We start from the raw sequence: 18648 nt of genomic DNA, 5'->3' as shown, positions 1-18648 counted from the left end.
GAAGGCTCCAATGTTTTTTTTTGGCAATTGAGTCTACTAAGTTTTTGGGTTTGAGTAAACACACAATAGTGTTATTCATACCTTGTATTGGTCGACTTTGTAAAATATTTTTGCTAATTTCCCTCTGTCCTAAATGTGCGCTAAATGATATTGTTACAATTGTGCATATTTCAAAGTTTAGAACTTCCATTGAAGTAAATATGAGTAAATATCATAAAACAAGAAAATATTATGAACCACCCACTTGGATCCTAGGTTGGAAAAATGTGCACAAATATGGATACTATTATTTTTGTTGGTTCTCCAAGTAATTTACCAATGCTTACTCGAATGTGCTTACTCGAATGCTTGTCAATTTTCCAAAATACACTGAAAACAGCGCTACGATAGGTGGGCCCTGATTGAAAAAAATCCATTAATTTGTAAAGGAGAAAGTGAAAGGGGTGAAAAGGAATCATATAGATAACCTAAGGTACACCAAACATTAATCGATCTTTCTAGATGGAGAATGAAAGGTTTTTAAAAAGCCCAAGCACTCGCTTTCTACAATTTGCCTAAAGCTCAACATCCGCATTTCTCTCCTCTCCCCTTCCACCCACTCTTCTCTTCAAAAGGCGTGCCTACTTCTCTGGAGATGCGTTGCTCAGCACTAGATCTCCATTAATTAACTTAGGGGGTTTTAATTAAATGTAGAATAATTTACATTAGGGGGTTTAGCTTAGGTTAATGTTTTAATTAAATCAACAATCAATTTTTTCGATGAAAGATCTAAATTTCCTAATTTTAGTTAATCGAATCCAAATTTTGAATCTCAAGATGAGTGAAAGACAAAATTACAAACCTAGTGCAACAATTCCCATGCAAATCTGATGTTTAGGTTAGGAGATATAAAATTTAGGAATTTAGGAAACCCATTAGGAATAACAGTCCTTTTCAATTTGGCAGCAATACTTCAATTTGTGCGCTCAAAGATGTGGTCCTTGCATTGCATCAAGGTCGCAGGGATGTGGTGACGTTCTAAGCATTATGGTCTGAGTTTAATCCCATTTTTGGTGGTATTCTTGCCACAGAACATGAATTTTAGTTGGTCTTTACCCTTACCACTGGAAATCTCGAAATCGGAGATCTGAAAGCTAAAAGCTGAGGTGGAGCAAGCCCCTTGAAACCTCATTACAAAACAAAAAATGAAATCTTAAGTTTCTTTTGATATACCAATACATGACTAGTCTGTGCTAGCGCATCACATTATTTTGGGATGCATTGCCAACTATAATCTTCCCCCAGTCATTAAACCAATAAACATCACAAGCAACTCCTCTGAAATTTATGTGGTTCTTTTAATGGAACTCGCTTAGATCCTCCCTTTCCTTTCTAAAAAACAGGATATGCTAGTAAGGCGTGTTGATGAGGCTCCATCCATAGCGTGATTTTTGTTCTCTTCATCTTTGGTGATACAATATTCAAAAAGACAACATGGAAGGAAAATAGACAACGGCCTTTGAGTCTATGAAACATCAGGTGTTGTCTCAAACTGAACGTCATAAACAAAAAGAACAATGGACAATGTACAATAGCCAGAACGTCAAATTTAATTCCAAAATTTCATGTACAATGGTGCCAATGGCCTCTGACCAATTCTTTGGTATGAGTTCCCCAGTAAATAATACAGGGATGGTTAACTGACCAAAACAAATAATCCCTGGACTTCTACATCCTCCCGATCTCTAGAAAGCAAAATACATAACAATATACAAAGGTTGCATCTATCTAACTAAGGTCATATGTTGGTATAGATCTCAGTTCACCCTGTGATCCACACAGCCAAAGAAACCCTACCGAGAGCTCCTCAAAATCCGTCACACCAATCTTCAATTGTGCAGCTGTATTGAGTTGCTTAACATAAACTCAGGTGAATCTTGCCCCCCTAAACTAGACTCTCTGAAAACCAAGCTAGGAAATATGGTACACCTCCAGAAGCACCAGGTATAATTATGCTCCCATGATGTGAAACAGCAGAAGGCTGCTAGAGGAGTATTATCTGGTCTATATTTCTAGCAGCAAGAGCTGTAAAACAGACACAGTAAGAATCCACAGAACCCACAGACAACAGACTAGAAAGCTTTGAGAAATATGTACAGAGAAACACAAGCAGCACTGTACCTGCGTATAGCTCTGGCTCACCTGCCACACAAATTCTTTTGTCATATTGCAACTCGTGAAATCCCACTTCTGTATTATTCAGAATAGAAGCACAAGAAAATTCTGACCTGAACCGCATTCCTTTGGCCTCCATGAGCCCTGCACATGTAGATCCAACCGATATAGAATGGTTAATACCACCTTGTCTCTGAATCTTGCATAACAGACCACCCCAAAAAAAAAGTTCAGTTCTTTGATTATTTCTTTTCTGCCTAAAAGCAACGAGAATGATGGCACATGGCTTAGTCCGTGGTCAGTAGATATGATAAATAACAGCGGTTAGAAATTGCCCGAACAGCTGCAAGAAGTATGCCCGCTGATGTCATGTTTCAATCAACCTGCACAGCTCTTCGATCAGAAACCGTCGTTGAATCAAGAACCTTCTACCCTCCAGCACTTACAAAGACTTGTGTCCCATCTACTCGCCACTCTGAGATTTTTCATCTATATGTCCAGCCTTATACCTCTCTCCACTGCTGATTCGACACCTTGCTTCGAGTTTCTTGTTCGACTGTTAACAGCCAAAAGTCTAAGCCAAAGTGCTGTGGAAAAAGGATACACTAGGAGTGCACACTGATAAAAATCCTCCAAAAGACTATCAACCCCAAGGAGCTCCAGCATACTCCCTGCCTCCACCCATAGACGTTCAGGAGCTTCTGGTGATGATTGGAACAAGGAATTGACAAATAGAGAAGTGGACCAAAATAGTAGACCAAGTCTGGCCACTGCATTGAATTCGTGAATTCTGCTCTGTACAGTTCTACAAGCAGAAGCAGCCAGTCTCACATTTGTCGGTGTAATTTCCATCATCTTCTCCACAAAGTCGATCACATCTTTCATGGTCTCAGTCCCCTTCAGAAGCAGAGTCGGCCCATAAACGGTTTCCAAAATGTCGTTTAATAAAGAATTGTCGGTTGGCCAAGGACCTAAAAGATGATCCACGAAAAGGCGTACTCTTCGATTTTTTATGCTCTCACAAAACCCTTTGGATAGAGGATGCATCGTTGTTAAGAGCTGAGATTCTATGAAGCACCTATCAAACAAACTAAGAATTTTATTCTGTCGGAAGCTGGCAGTCAGATTTGTTGGGTCGACTGATTCAAGAAACGTTAGAGCCGCAATCTCCTTCAGGCATTGCTGCACGTCGTCAGCATCGACTGCAACCTTTAGGCCACTGTACACAGCATTACTAGCTGCTGCCATATCTCCGGAAAGCGCTTCGAAAAGGGCAAGATTCAAAAACCCAAAAACAACATCCTGAATCAAAAGACACTGCTCGACTGCTCCAGACCCCATAGAAGGGCACCGCTTCAGAATTGATGGTAAGAGCTGGAAAGAAGACCTCACACAATCATCTAAGCCTTGCTTGGGTAGCCGGACGCCCTTTTGGTTGGCTTCTGGTCCCCTCTCAGAACTAGGGGGGTAGAAACAGCTAAAAGATTCACCATTAGAGCTGCGCCTGTCAGAATTATCTTGTATTTCCTCAGCACACCTGACAAACAGGACTTTCACAAAATCAATACCCTTAGCCTGCAAGGCATACCCAATATACTGGTTCCAAAGACGTATCTTTCCAGCCTGATGCAAAGGCCAATGAGAAAGTGCCTGTTCAAAAATATTCAGACCTTCCATCTTATCCTTGTGCTGTTCTTCTAGACCAACACGCAGAAGTATAAGCTCAATAGAGGATGAATATAAGCTCAAAAATTTGTCAGCCAAGGTCAAAGAGCTTTCTACCCCCTCTGAAACAGCAGCAAACCTTACAAAATTAACAGCCATGGCTTCCTTTGATAGCCGGGTGTCTTTGTCCACCTCTAGTGCCCCAGAATCAAGTGCCAGGCAACCTTTCCCATCAGAAGCTGCAACATGCATCAGCCTCATAGCATGAGCACCACAAGACTTCTGTATTATCTCCTCCTGCCAGATGTCAAAAAAGGGGAGTCGCTGTTTACAACCTAGTCTCTCAATGACATTCGTGGGCAGCTGTGATTGTAATATTACATATGCACAACAAATCCATAAAATACAAAGATCGTGTTTTGTCAAACAAGTGAGAAGAACGGATGTACTACTACTATCACGTCCTTCAAAGCCCTGAACATCCTCAGAAGCCAGAAGGGTTAACTCATCGATCCAAGTAACAGCTTCCTGACTTGAGCCTGAAACACACATGCAATTCAGCATCTGCAGAACCAAATCTAATACAAATGTGCTCTTTTCAGTTAAATAATGCCCCTGGTGTTCAACCCTGCTTCCTAAATGAACAATGGCAGACTTATAAGCTTCCAGCCTCTCTCCCAAATGTTTTCTACTATTGATAAACATCGTCCATAGCTCATAGGATCCCTTATTATGCTGCACCTGCACAACAAAGTCAAACAAACCAAGAATTGGTGTGGACTTTGAAAATTCTGAGTCAGTCAGAGATTCAAAAGGCTTAAATCTAACACCACTCCAACAAGGAAAGAAACCATACGTGTAAAAACCAAGTTACTTAAGAGTTACCCAGGCTATAACAAGGTGAAAACGGTACTGTATACACTCTGTTGCCTTGTGTCAAAGATATTCGACTTACCAGAATTAGCACGAGTCAACTTTACTTGCAGCTTGCCACAAATGCTTACAGAACTCATCGCTGTACACTTGACTGACTGGAATATTCTTAACTGGATTAACACGCCATCAAAGATCCTTAAAAGTGAGGGACTGAAAATGGCAGACAACTGTCATATGCATTGCCATCTGTGTGATGCTTCGGCTTTTTTGTCCTTTCTACAGGATACAAAAGATTTTGCGTCTAACAGGCAACCAGCCTTTTTCTCTAGATTTCCATCACAAGGAACTGTGATTTGTGCCGAACGACTAAAGGCCATCAGGCAAGCATTTTGCACTTCTGACCCACATCATTATTTTAAAAACCACATTGGGTGGTCTCCTTTTAGAGATTTCATCCCTCTCCTTCTGCACTCCTCTCCAACATTGTGCCAGGAAAATCCTACTTCAATCTACCATCATTTTCGACAATCTGCCCCTGCCCCTCCCCAACACACGCGCGCACACACACTATAAAATCCTATATTTATTTATTTATTTATTTCGTTGTTAGTTTGTTTGTTTGTTTATTCATTTTTTCCTGCAATACGCCCCTGCCCGTACACACACACACACACATGTATATACATATATACACACATATAGATGCGCGCACACACACACACACACGTGTGTGTGTATCTATATGTGTATATATATGTATATACACGTGTGTGTGTGTGTGTGTGTGTGGATATATATATATATGTGTGTGTGTGTGGTGTGTGTGTGTGTGTGTGTGTGTGTGTGTAATATACATATGTGTATATATAATATGTATGTACATATATATAGAGATATATATACACATGTATAGATATACACATATACATACATATATATACATATATGTATGTATATATGTATACACATATATACATACATATATGCATATAGATGTATGTATATACGTATATATATGTGTATACATATATACATATGTATATATACGTGTGTGTGTGTGTGTGTGTGTGTGTGTGTGTGTGTGTGTATACGTGTGTGTGTGTGTGTGTGTGTGTGTGTGTGTGTGTGTGTGTGTAAATATATAAATACAATGCACTGGATTTTACCAAAAAAAAAAGTGTGTGTGTAAATATATATGCACACCTTTGTAAGACTAGAATATGTCCAATCATACAAATTTAGATTTATTGTTGTTCTAAAGACCAAAATCCACACAGAAAATAAAAGAGAAAATGAAAGAGAAGAAAAAAGAGGTAAACAAAAACTTCTATGAAAAACAAAAGGAAGACATACTTAGCAAGCAAAGTAACACTTGTGTCATCATCAGTGCCCAAGCAAGCTGACTTTCAATTCTTCAAGCTTTGCACCTACATTACTGAATCTAGAAATGACCCGAGAAAAGATAACTTGTAGGCTATAGATTTCCGATCTTGGAGACAAGGTGAAAAACTGGCATATTGAATTAAACAAAAAGCACAGGTATAACGAGTTAAACAATCAATTCCAGAAGACATCAGATGTTATCTGTATTCATATTACTAGTCTTATAATGTCTTTTTAATACACACACACACACACACACACACACACACACACCTTTGTTAGAGTAGAATATATCCTATACAAATTTAGAATTTTTTGTATACTATAATTTTTTTAGTATATATATAATTTTTAAAACCTGTAACTTTTGATTTCTACTTCCACAATAGGGCCGCTAACAACTGCATGATTGCCATAAACTCTGAACCAGCCCTGAAAGGGCTTTCAAAAGCAGGTCTCAAAGTTTGAAAACTCGCACATTAACCTCAGACATTTTAAAGACGGGTAGTAGGTGAATTTCCCAATGCACCCTAACAACATAAAATAGGTCTACATCAAATTTTAATAAGAAAGCAGAAGGATCTATCATGTCACATACAAGCCCACGCTTTATTAGAAAATATTGTTAAGATTATCATTTTATTAATTTCAGTGACTTGATAGATCCTTCAGTAAACTGAAGGATAGAGGGAACAATAAAGGCAAGGTCAGTCGTGAAAATAACTCTCTTAGTTTCTGTATGCAGGTCGTATATCACAGAAGCAGAGATGCAGAAGGGGAGCAGGTTAATCAAGAGTCCTAAATCTGCACATACACATGGCGCCACACCCGAGGTTCCAAGCTCCTCATAACAGATTTAGGAAGCTCACCGCTAGCCATTACATGACATGATCCATAATGTATATGTGATGGTGGCTGCTAAGGTGTCAGCCAAGATTTCATGCACAGTGACTATGGCACATATTCCAACCACCACCTTTCAAAAGTTACCAACAGAACACCATCCTCGTTCTAAATACTATTATTTTTAGTTTCATTTATCCTTTAGGCTTTCTAGGAGATTTTGGCGTCCAGAAATATCTTGCAAAGCAGACTCTATAATTGATTCCTTACCTGAAGTTCAAGAAGTCTACTTGTCTCACCTACAGACAGAACTGCTTGGCAGCTGCCATATTCCTGGTCCCTCATTGAGAAGCAGGCACAAGGTCATAGCTTTAGGAATCAAATCCCCAAACACATTTGTCAACTCAGATAGTGAGGCTAATTTGTTGTACTTTCACTTTGTTGAAAAAACCCAAAATTTCCTCATATGCAGCAAAACCATGATTTTTACCCTTACCACTAAGACACTGCAAAAGTATTATCGGTCACATACCGCATGGTGAAACAAATCATCCTCGCCGGTGCTTTTCTCCCCCTTATAAAAGAGAAAGAGATGAACCACCCACAAAACTACAGAAGAGGGCTTTGCCTCCAACCCTCTGGAGAGCATATACAGAGCCTGCATCATGGTTAGCAGAACTCCGTCAAAAAACATTTTTACCGTTTTAGGGGACCAAACTATAATCATTCAATCTATATCTTTCAAATATAGAGGGCTCAACCATATATATTTACACTACTGATTAAACTAGCTTTCGCTAGAGTTGTCCTTACACTTTTTCGAGCTTCAGACTTTTCCACATTGACATCAAAATCTATGAGATTCAATGCTGCCTCCAACAATGACTCTACATCCTCGCAGTGTCCCTGCAAAGAGCAGGGCAGAACTGCTTTAGGAGAATGTCCCTTTAATAAAAGAAGCTGCACAAGGTGTAGGATGGACAGTTACCAAAAAAAAACGTTATCCATGTCTCCTAACGCAAGCCAGTAAACAAGCAGAAATGTGCACCAGAGAATCACAGCAGTCACAACTTGAAAGATAGTACACTTGTGACATCAGTTAGCTTGAATCACATGAAGCAATCAGAGAATGCAATGCTGTGAAGATTCAGCAAATACATGCCTCCATAACCTTTGAACACAAGCCTGACAAGCCACAGATCATACAACGTGGCAATTATTATTATCCTTCTTGTGCAGGAGAACATGTGAAATTGATGAAAACAAACCTCAACTTCAATCGGTGACCTCTTCCCAGCTGGCATTTTGAGGCTTACAAGACCATTGCTCAAGATTGGTGGCTTTAGAGATAGATCAAGCAAGCACGGAATGTCGATGGGAAGCTGTCTGAGGACTGGAAGGGAAACTGACAAAGATTGGCCAAATCCTGACTGGTGCTTGCAAACAGTACGAGAAAAGGGTGATACGAGGCAATCTGTCTTCACGAGGTATGAGCCTATGCGATAAACTGGAACTTTCGTTATATGCATGTTCCACGTTGGACAAGTTGATTCCTGCTGTAAAGCAACTGAGCTTACTCCAACTTTTCCAATTCTACCCCTCACCGCATTAACTGTATCATGATCAGAGAGATGGGATATTGTTGTGCATATGGCATCTGTCTCTGTTCTTTCTTTGCAATCTCTGTTTTGTGCGATACTGTTAACATCGGGATACCTCTGCAGTTGATTCAAAGCCTCATTTGGACTTACAACATAGTCCCTTTTATGCTGCCAAAGGCAGTCATTATTATTGCATTTGCCACGATGTTCGTACTTACAAAGTAGCTTATAAGGATCAATATTGTGGGTCCAAGTGTTTGAGCTGGTAGATAAATGAAATACATCTGCATATTGAGGGCAACTTCTGTAAGAACGAAACGTACAAAGGGGACTTTCGTATCTGGAAGGTGTGACAAAGCCATTCTGATCAAGCAGAAAGTCAGAACATTGTCCTTTGTCAACAACCACGGTATTTTCACAGCCCTTGAGAGTTCGAGCATGGCTTAAAAGCACTCTCAGCTTTGATGAAGGAACTGTAGGGGCTGAGAATGTTGTATCCTTTTTTAGCTGGAAGCCTTCTTCATTTGACTCCAGAAAATCTTTTGTAAACAAGGGACCTATTTCCAGCTCTACACCTTGAATTGAATCAAACTGCATACAACGCTCAACATCCCTCTCAACTGTAAACAGCTGAGATTCTGGTGCAGCTGGTGCAGCAAAAGATCTCTGCGCCATATCCTTTTGGTCTGGACCTTCAAGTGCTCCTAACTTTTCTAAGTTAGTCACCGCCTGCATTTCATTCGGCCTTTCAATCTGCAACCTAGCCAAATTATTATCGGCTCTTTCGTCACCCACGGCCTTGAACATAGGCCATTCCTTGCACAAATCTGTGCTTTGGACCATGATTACCTTAGCAGCTCTCTCTTTGTCCTGTATACTGGGAACACTGTCTTGCAATTCTACCCCCATGGATCTCACTAAGTCCTCATCACCTTTCTGCATATGAATAATAAAACTAAGTCAGCCAAAGAAGCTCAAAATTCTCCAGTAAGTACAGGAATACATAATCCTAAGAGCGCAAAAACCATCCCACCTGCCCCTCGTCCTTCAAGCATCCAACCTGCCCCTGATCCTTGAAAGCAGTAGAATTGCTTGAGGCAAATATAACAACAGGGTTGGGTACAGCAGCTTTTAGGTCCGCATTTGATGCAGATCTTTCTTCTGCAACAAAGCATTGTGAAGGCACATTATTACATACTATATCCCAAGCTCCCTTTCTGCAACAATATTCCATGTGGGACAAACAAGAATAACGATTGCTTGCATTCAAAAGGATTGAGAGGATCTGAATTCATGTGATGTAGGAACAAAACCTCCAATCATCTCAAATATCTCCGAAAACTACCTGCAAACCAGAAGGCCTGAAGGCAGAGAAGAGGCAGAAAGAAAGGCAAGAGATGTTTTTTTCTTTTTTGGTTGGAAGAAGGGGCAGAAAGAAAGGCAAGATATGTTTTTTTCTTTTTTGGTTGGAAGGAAGGGGAAAGGGGGGGGGGGGAGCACACACACAAAAACAAAGGAGATTTGAAGTTTCTCCTCTCATTTCTTTCATGCATGCTTGTGTGTGCAATGTGTGCATGTGTTTGGAGGGAGAAGGGGGAGGGCAGGGGCGAGGAAAAAAAGTTAATAGGAAAGGGGCAAAGTGTCCTGACAACATCTCATCCACACCTATGCTCAAGGTAAAATCGTATCCAAAGATGAGTCTCAAAAAAGATACACTTACCAACAAGATCCTGGTGGTCTGAGAATCCCATTTCTGTATCAACAGGCAGTGACTCAGCTGAACCTGTCCCCATTTTATTGGCATGAACAGAAGCACAAGAAGCAGGTACAGTTGAGAGAGCCCTTGAATACTGTACCAAGGTATTGACAGTCTCAGAACCTCCACAGTTATCATTTTGTCCCTCTAGGTTTCTCAAAACTTCCCCAAGATTAGAACTGCATATGTCATTTAACACTTGAGAATCGTTGGGCCTATTATGTGCAATTAGCACAGAAGCGGACTGAGAAGGAAAGCTCGAACTATGTTGATTACAATAGCTCTCTGCTTCCAGTTCCAATTTGCGACCTCGATCATCAGCAACTGCATCTTCATATTCTGGAGGATTTATACTCGGATTTTTATCCAAGTCCATAGCAAAACTTGCTGAGCTGAAACCATGGCCATGTTCCTGTCCAATCTCAGAGCTGTGACCAGCTTCTGTCAAGGTGGAAACTAAACTGGCTGGCTTACCTTTGCCCACATTTGAGTATTCTACACCTTGCATATCCATTGGGATCACAGAAGAAATATTTGCACCACTAGTGTCCAAACGAGAGTTGCTAAGATTGCAGTCTGTTAAAGGTGGCTGGAGAGCTGTGCCTTTCGCTGGACGTTGATCAACCCCCCATGCAGGTTCCCTAGTGTCTGAGGATAAACAGGCATCATTCAGAAAACCAGTCTTCCTATTTAAACCATCATCCTTCAATATCTCCTCTGCTGCTTCGTGCCCAGTGAGACCATCAACAGCAGCAAGAATCGAGCCTGTGTCAAACTCAGTCATCTCACCTGAGGAGGGAGTCATTCTCAGCACGTTATTGTTGCACACGTCTACATTGCTATTATCCTGATGGTTTCCATTTGAGCCTGAATCATTAAAGACATGATGATGCTCTGAAACCATCAGAGAAGTAGCATCCAAACACTTGTCAGGTTGAAACCCCCTTTGTAGACCTTCTGACATAACCATTAATGTAGCAGAACCAGGCTCTGCATTCCGATTATCTTGATTTATTCTGTAGTTAAGAGGTAAATTTAGCACCCTTTGATCTTCTCTAGCCCAAAAAGATGTTCCAAAGCTCAAAGAACTCCTCCCAGAATACCCTGGAAATCCGTGAGTCAATAGAGTCCCTTCCTCTTGTTGTATAGGTGGCCCTAAAGAAACCTTGTTCGTATAATACTGTACTTCAGCAGCTTTTACTCTGGCAGCAAGCATTTCCCTTTTCCGGTAAAGAGTCTCACAACTTAAGTTGGCTGAATGAAGTGCTTCCTGTGCATCAAGATATTTCCTCCTTGCAAGACGTTCCCTAACTTCACATCTGCGCCGATTTTGTTGAGCCTCCTCTAGTTCCTTGTCAATCAAATCTTCTTCTTTCCGCAAGTGCTGAAGTGAATCGTACCCAAACTCAGAGATCTGCTCAGACATGACACCCAAATTAGTGTTCTGTAATTGACTTTCCAAAGCCCAGATCGGGCGGCTGGAGCACATTGAATTTCCTGTCGTAAGAGCCCCTTCAAGGACTTCATGGGACTGCCTTTCTAAAATAAGACTACTGTCAACCTGCTTTTCAACAACAGCCCTTGAGGGACTAGAAATCAGAGCAGTAGTCACTTCTCTGCTACTATTCCTCTCTTTAGAGGCATTTAAGTCTTGAAGATTTCCATTTCCTTGTGACATAATACCTGCAACCGTAGGTACTTTTCTGATCTGATCAGATGATAGCCAACCTTCGACACCATTTGCCTTTCCAGACTTTACATGTGGAGAAACTGCATGGTTATCGTTGGCTTCTGTGACGAATTGCGAGGTCCTGCTTGGATGTGTCATCTCTACACTGCCAATGGCTGCAGTTTGTGGAACAGTAGCACCAGACATACCCCCATGATAACTTTGATTCCCTAAACTACTGACCGTCTTCTTGTCCTTGCCCTTCTCTCGAATATCAAAGCCTTGCTGAGGTTCTGTAACTGTTGAGACAGCCATTGTTAACAAGCCCTGGCATAGAGTAAAACATTTCAAATCAGAACAGAGTACACACATCCAAAATTCAACGAGTATGTTATGCATAGGAATCAAAATTGCCTACAAGAACTGACCTGCATAAACTGCGAGCTTCCTTTACTTTTTGACCACGTCTGCTCTTCTACAGAAACATGAGATCTGCTAATAAATGTTTCATTTCCTTGTGCGGCATCAGCATGTTCCTCATTTTTTTGAGATGTATTTAAGTTCAAATTACTTTCTCGCAAGCCACTAGGCTGGAGCTGCATGAAAGATTCTTTTCTTTTTGGTTTTTTCACTCTTTCACTCTCAGCAGATAAAACGGAAGATATATTGGATAACTGAGCTTCATCACGCTTGCGCTTTGGCGTATGAGATATCCTATTGATGACACTGTCATCCCTTTTAGCAGTTAAGTCCGCTTGATCACTGCTCTGCTGAACAATTTGTATTTTTTCACTTCCAGTAGCATCAATCAAATTTGATACCTTGGGGCTTTCTGACTGTTGCACTGCTGAATCAGTCTTCATGCTTTTGATTGCTGAGCTAGTCACTGGAAACTCTGTCAGGATGTTTGCCTTTGAAGTAGGGTGATCAGTGGTGGCACTATTTCTTTGTTGTTGTGAACCACCTGACTCTAGACAGCGCATTTCTTCTTTTGAGTTCAAAGGCAAAGTGTCAAGGGCAACAGACACAGCATTTACTTGTGATGCAGAGGCAGTAGGTCCATCAATGGAAGCCTCCCGCATTCTCTCAATTTTACTATGATCTGGAGGCTTTTCTAGGTAAGGAAAGCTATAATTAAATGCTTGTCCTGGTTCAACAACAGCAGATGAAAGATCAGTAGCTGAAGGAACTCCAGCATTCATAATCTCTTTTGACCCTCGTTTTCGCAGTTGCAATTCGCTTTCTTTTGCTGCGATTTGCTGCCTTAGACTCTCTAAATCCACTGGGATTGTTCGTGAATTTGGAGGTGTGGAAGATTGTCCGGGCTTGGAACTTGTGTGCCTTGATGTATCACTGGCCGTAGACTTCAAGGGCCTACTAGATGCTGTAGGGACACCTGATTTCCCCTTAATTCGTTCAATGGCAGCAATCTGCTTTTTAACACGATCGATTTCAGACTTCAGGCCTTCTGTCGTTTGATTTGACAAACTATTCTGATGTGCACTAGCACCGCTTGAACTTGGCAGGCCATTGCCAATCCACTTCCTGCTTTCAGACCCATTACTTCCAACCTGAATCGGCCCTGAACCAGTTTGTTGATGCTCCTCATCACTATCACTATCCTCATCTGAAAACTTGATTACAAGTGAACTATTTCTCTCTCCAGGGAAACCTGGAAAATGAGCTGAGTTTGTAGTCAATGGAATGTTCAAGCTAGCCAGAAAAGCATCTGCTTCTTTCCGTGCACCACTGACAGGCAATGAAGCAACCGCAGTCCTGGATGGCACCAAGGTAGGGGCAGTGAGAAGGCGCTGTGGTACAGATTTGGTCTCTCCAGCTCTGGTGGTGGGTGCTCTTAACGCAGATAGCAAACCTGCAAAACACAAACAACATTCAGAGCCACAATTTAATCCACCAAGCAATGAGAAGAAAATTAAATTTGAACATTGGCGACTACCAAGGTAAGACACCCAATTTTCCCAGCATACCACTTCCATCCTTTCCGGGAACAGCTGACGATGCTCCATGTAGATTTGAATCACTGCTCCCCTGGGACCTTGGCATAAGAACAGGCCCAAAGGTAGCAGTAGGAGTGTCTACATTAATCAGACAGGATTCAGATGCTAGAATAGGTCTCACCGTCTGCTTACTAGAGGCATTCAATACAACACCTAGAGACTGGCTGGCACTGGTAATAGCCAACTGCATCCGAGGAGCCTGCAAAATCCAGAAGCCCTAGAACCTCAGACAGAAAGAGACAATATATAATCATACAAGATTCTCTAACTTGCACACTTGATATTTCTTGCAACTTGACCATCAACGTAGAGCTTAGTACAAGAACCACAGAAAAAAACAAAAGTCAGATAGAATTATGACAGCAAAATAAAAGGAAATAGACGGACACACAGCAGGACAGTACCAACTAAAGACACATGCAAAACTGACGGGCCTTGCACAACTCCTTAATTTCCTACAGAAAAAGATACAAACGTACAATTGAAGCATTCAAGGACGAAGCTCCATTATGCCCTTTACTCAGAATTATCCAGGGCAGTCAGTTCATATTCTTGTACTCTTGATACTTTCGTTTTCATTACAAGGCATAACCAAGCTTTATATATATATCTAGATGAATCCAGGAACATGCCCAAACTCATCCTCTAAAAACACAACATAATGCAGTTTCAATCTCATGATAGTCACTCATAAGGTTGAAAACCATAAACTCCATCACGCATAGCAAGGACTAGCTACTATGACATCCGCACTGACGACATCACCGCCCAACAGTGGGTGTAGACCATAGCATAAACATATACTCTCACACATACAAATCCACACACCCACACATACTTGAGCATCCATTTATACAAAGTCTTCGAACTGCGCTTCTGTCAGCACTCCGGAGGTGAAGGGCAGACTCAGCCATAACAAAGGCTAGCACTAAAGAAGAAGGCTAATCAAAAAGTAGTCCAAAATCTCTATATTCAAGCTACAACTGCCTGTGAAGACTAGACAATTTCACTTTAGTCTCTCCCAGACGAGCATCTAAATCTAGCTGATAAGGCAACGCAAGCTTTAATTTGTCCGGCTCTACAAATAAGTAAGCGACATACACAACTTATCTTGCAGAATAGTCAGAAAAGTTCCGTCGTTTCATAAATTGCAACATGACTATCCTTGTAAAATTGTCACAAACATTCCGTCGTTTCATCAGGCTTGCTCCTGTTTGCCAATACAGGACGTTTACAAGCTACAATAAAGAGACCGTGTGCAGTCTATGTGACAGCCCAGGTCAAAACCTCCTGATTAACAATCAGCAAAAACCCTATCTAATTTATTCAGAGATCATCATGGTTGAGCATCGAATCTGTCAGGCAGATCATTTCACTGTTCAAAGAATGCATCTCACGCCCCATGTTCTGAGAATGTATCGAATTCCATCTGAACAGTCTTGAAAGGAGGAAGGATACCTGCTCAGGTAGAAAGTTTCCATGGTGGGACCTCTTCAAAATATGGCAGCTGAAGTGATGAACTATTCCAAACCTGCCTTTGCCCAGTCCAAGCATAAATCTTCTCCTCTCATTGCTCTTGAGCTACCCAGTGCTCCAACAGTGCTGCCCTTGCCCCCAAAGGAAAAGGAGGAGACAGCAGCGGCTTGGGTCAGGCATCCATGAAGAGGCAATGGAATGCCAGAACTCCTATTGAGCCTCATTCATGTTGCAGAGTTAAGTGTTCACAAAGAATGTCTTGACAAACTCTAGGCTAACTAAGTCCAAAAGAGGACTAGAATCTATCGAGACATCCCATAGCATGTGACCATAACCCTTGTATTTAGCTCATTGGGCATACTTTGCAAGTTCAATTACCAATTATCATCCAATAGCCTCCAAATTTCCAAACTCCATCTATGTGCTAACTCTAGTAGGCCCCCCCACCTTGGCTTAGAGATGTGCCCAAAAGATCAAATAAAGCAAATCAGTAATAAACTAAGTTAACACACCATGGAGAGCAAGGACTAGCTAGTAAGCGATACCATCCAATGTGGCTTTTTACTGCTCAGTGATCTCAAATGGACATCAGTACCATTGAAGAAGCTTATATTGAGAAGGGGTCTTAACTGAAAGCTTACCTTAATCCATTTTAGGGTGAGCACTGATTGCATGTGTATAAATCCAATGCACAAAGTCCCTTTCCCTTAGCCATAACAATGACATATGCCTTCATAAGACGAGAATACATCCAGATTCCAACCTTTATAAAACAAGTAAAAGAACAAAGGAAACAAGCGAGTCTATAAGCGAGTTTAAACAGAATTATGGATAAATTAGAAAAATAAAAAATAAAAATGACCTAGCAAGGCTAGGCTTAAGTTCTCATTAGTACCCAATCATAAGCTGCCATCTGGGTTTCAAAAGATCTGTAATCTCTTGGGTAAACCCAATGCTAACTAAGCTTTGAAATCCAAACCAAAACAACAAAAACTTCGATAGCAAAAAGAAATAAACAAATCAAAGAATAAGAAAAAGAGAGGAGAGAATTAAATGAGGTTAAATATCAAAAACAAAAGAAACACTAATGCTAATAGAAGGAAACAAAGATAAACCAACGCATATATAAGAAAACGAATGAAACACCAACACAAACACAAAGACACGGTTATTATCATTGTCTTCTAACTAGCTAGTTATTTACTTGTTTGTTTTAAATTTAAATATAATAATGAATAATAAAGTAAAGGGGTGGGAAAAAACCAAAACTAAACAAAGTACCTAAGAGCAGATGACCTCCAAAATAGAACAAACCTAGGAACTAAAAAGAAAATGGGGTTTGGAAGCTCCCCACTTTGGATTTTGATTCTATGTTCACGGTTTCCTTAGCAAAACAACGTGTATGTTCTCGTCTCTTTCCAAGCATAAGCTGCCGTCAAGGTTTCAAAAAGAGCTCCCACGCACAAGCTGCCAATCTAGTTTTCAAAAAAGCTGCCAGACAATAATGCATATGATGGTCTTCAAGTAGCGGATAGATCCAATGATGCTAAGGATCTTGATCCCACTTCATTTTGTCGCAAGGCATCCTTGGAGATACTTATCTTGAGAACTAATCTTGACGAGGCAAGCCAAACCTATCCGAATTTATTTATGACCAACGAGGTGGGCATTTGAAGCATGTGAAATTGTGTCCATACAATCATTGCAGAGAGTCTCTTTACAAGAGTGCCCGAACTCCTGAAGACTTGTCCGTGACAAGGCATGGGAGTTAGAGAAATATGTTACTTCAATGCAGGAGTGTCTTTAGATAAGCTTGGGCCATCATTGATGCCTGTATCCTAACATATAAAGCAGCAGGCAGGTCAGCCAGTGAATAATTCTGTGAATAACAATTCACTTACCTCATAGTGTTCCAACCAGAGTCAAAGACTCCTTGGTGAACATACATATGTTAGGGCTGCTAGCAGCAGCCGCTCCCCCAAGACCTGCCAAAGTTTCAAAGGAGTGTCAACACAAGCCTCTCATAAAGGCAGCGTCTAGCTTGTGCTATTACACTCAACGCGTAAGGCATGCAGTGTTGCTTGTCTACGGCCGTGACAGTATGGCAAAGGTAGTGGTATAAAGAAACAAGGCAGCCGCAAGATACCTTCACTGTTCCGAACTTGCATTGCACTAAATGGCGAGCCCATATTATCGTCAGATCCCATTGGGACTACTGGTTGTTTAACAGTCAATCAGCAAAAATGTTGGACGCTGGGAAGTCTACTTAAGAAGTAAAGGCAAACCTCGAGTACATCAGAAGCATCGGATCAGCGCAAGCAAGGGTGTTTCCTCGGTCCAGAAAGAAAAACGAAAACACAGCCCAAAATGCATATCATAATGAGAGTGTTCTGAGGCAAACCGTATGAGCTTCTGCATTCTCCTCGTCTGAAGACAGCTCTCCCTCTTCCCTCTCCTCGACTGTGCGTTTGTGTCTCCCTTTCAAAGAGGCGCCGGCTACCCGATGGGCTTTCCTCGCCGTAGCAGGGATAGAGGCAAATGCAAGAGCTCTCAATTCCTCAATTTCCTTGGTGTCAACCATTTCGGATCAGCCCCCTTTGAAAACTGTCATAAATTCATGCTAAAAGCCTCCTGCCGAGGTTCGAGAATAGCGAGCGGAAATCTAACCCATGCAATCGTCTCACAGAGCTGCCGTTGCAATCAGAAACTCCGAACCCCACCGCTGATGAGCAAGAGCACAGCATGAAAAGGAACTCAGCTCAAAACTTTGACAAAACAATCCAGCGTTTGATATCCAAAATGGTGCCCCGAATCGGGGACGCTGATCTCTCCCCCTCTCCCTCTTTCTCAAACACACACACACCACACACACAAACTCCCACCTCCTCCGCGTCGCCGTGCGCCGACTCCCCCAAAGCCCTCCGTCTTGCCTATGCAAAGCCCCCGAAAGAAAGGCGGGCTGCAACGGCAAAGCGACGATTGCAGCAGCGAATGCAAGATCTACAGGCGCGATCTTCGAAAGTAAGGGATCCACGGATACGAGAAACGTGGAAGAAGAGCAGCAAATGGACGAGAAGGGTAAAAGATTGGGGGTGAGGCAGCTATGGCGACCGCGCGACCACTCTCTCTCTAATCTCTCTCCACTACGTTTCATCAGAGCCCCTTCACTTAAATGACCACTCCCTTTCATTTCTAACCATGTTTGAA

General features: G+C 41.5%; 1 protein-coding gene across 6 annotated transcripts; it reads right to left on the bottom strand.

Moving 5' to 3' along the window:
- Positions 1-1580: 1580 nt before the first annotated feature.
- On the bottom strand, positions 1581-18399 carry LOC147893303 (zinc finger C3H1 domain protein). Of its 6 annotated transcripts, none has more exons than XR_015542265.1 (13): positions 18324-18399; positions 17843-18163; positions 13936-14164; positions 12376-13820; positions 10243-12274; positions 9556-9683; positions 8190-9458; positions 7735-7827; positions 7454-7579; positions 2496-4560; positions 2268-2298; positions 2161-2181; positions 1581-2064 (listed from the first exon to the last, which is right to left on the bottom strand). XR_015542265.1 is itself a non-coding variant. In XM_087386558.1 (10 exons), the coding sequence occupies exons 2-10, from the start codon at positions 18020-18022 to the stop codon at positions 2644-2646; spliced, it is 7419 nt and encodes a 2472-aa protein (XP_087242684.1). In that variant the 5' UTR covers positions 18023-18163; positions 18324-18399; the 3' UTR covers positions 2188-2643. The 6 variants fall into 6 exon arrangements, 1 of the variants encoding a protein (XP_087242684.1); XR_015542266.1 differs by having other exon boundaries at positions 2538-4560; XR_015542264.1 differs by having other exon boundaries at positions 2268-4560.
- Between the last annotated feature and the right edge of the window lie 249 nt (positions 18400-18648).

The sequence above is a fragment of the Dipteris shenzhenensis genome, chromosome 15, assembly GCF_047967505.1.
Source record: "Dipteris shenzhenensis isolate YYH24624 ecotype China chromosome 15, Dip_SZ_1.0, whole genome shotgun sequence".
Lineage (NCBI taxonomy): Eukaryota > Viridiplantae > Streptophyta > Polypodiopsida > Gleicheniales > Dipteridaceae > Dipteris > Dipteris shenzhenensis.
Note: the sequence above shows the minus strand (reverse complement) of the source record. Positions and strands in the feature narration are given on the sequence as shown.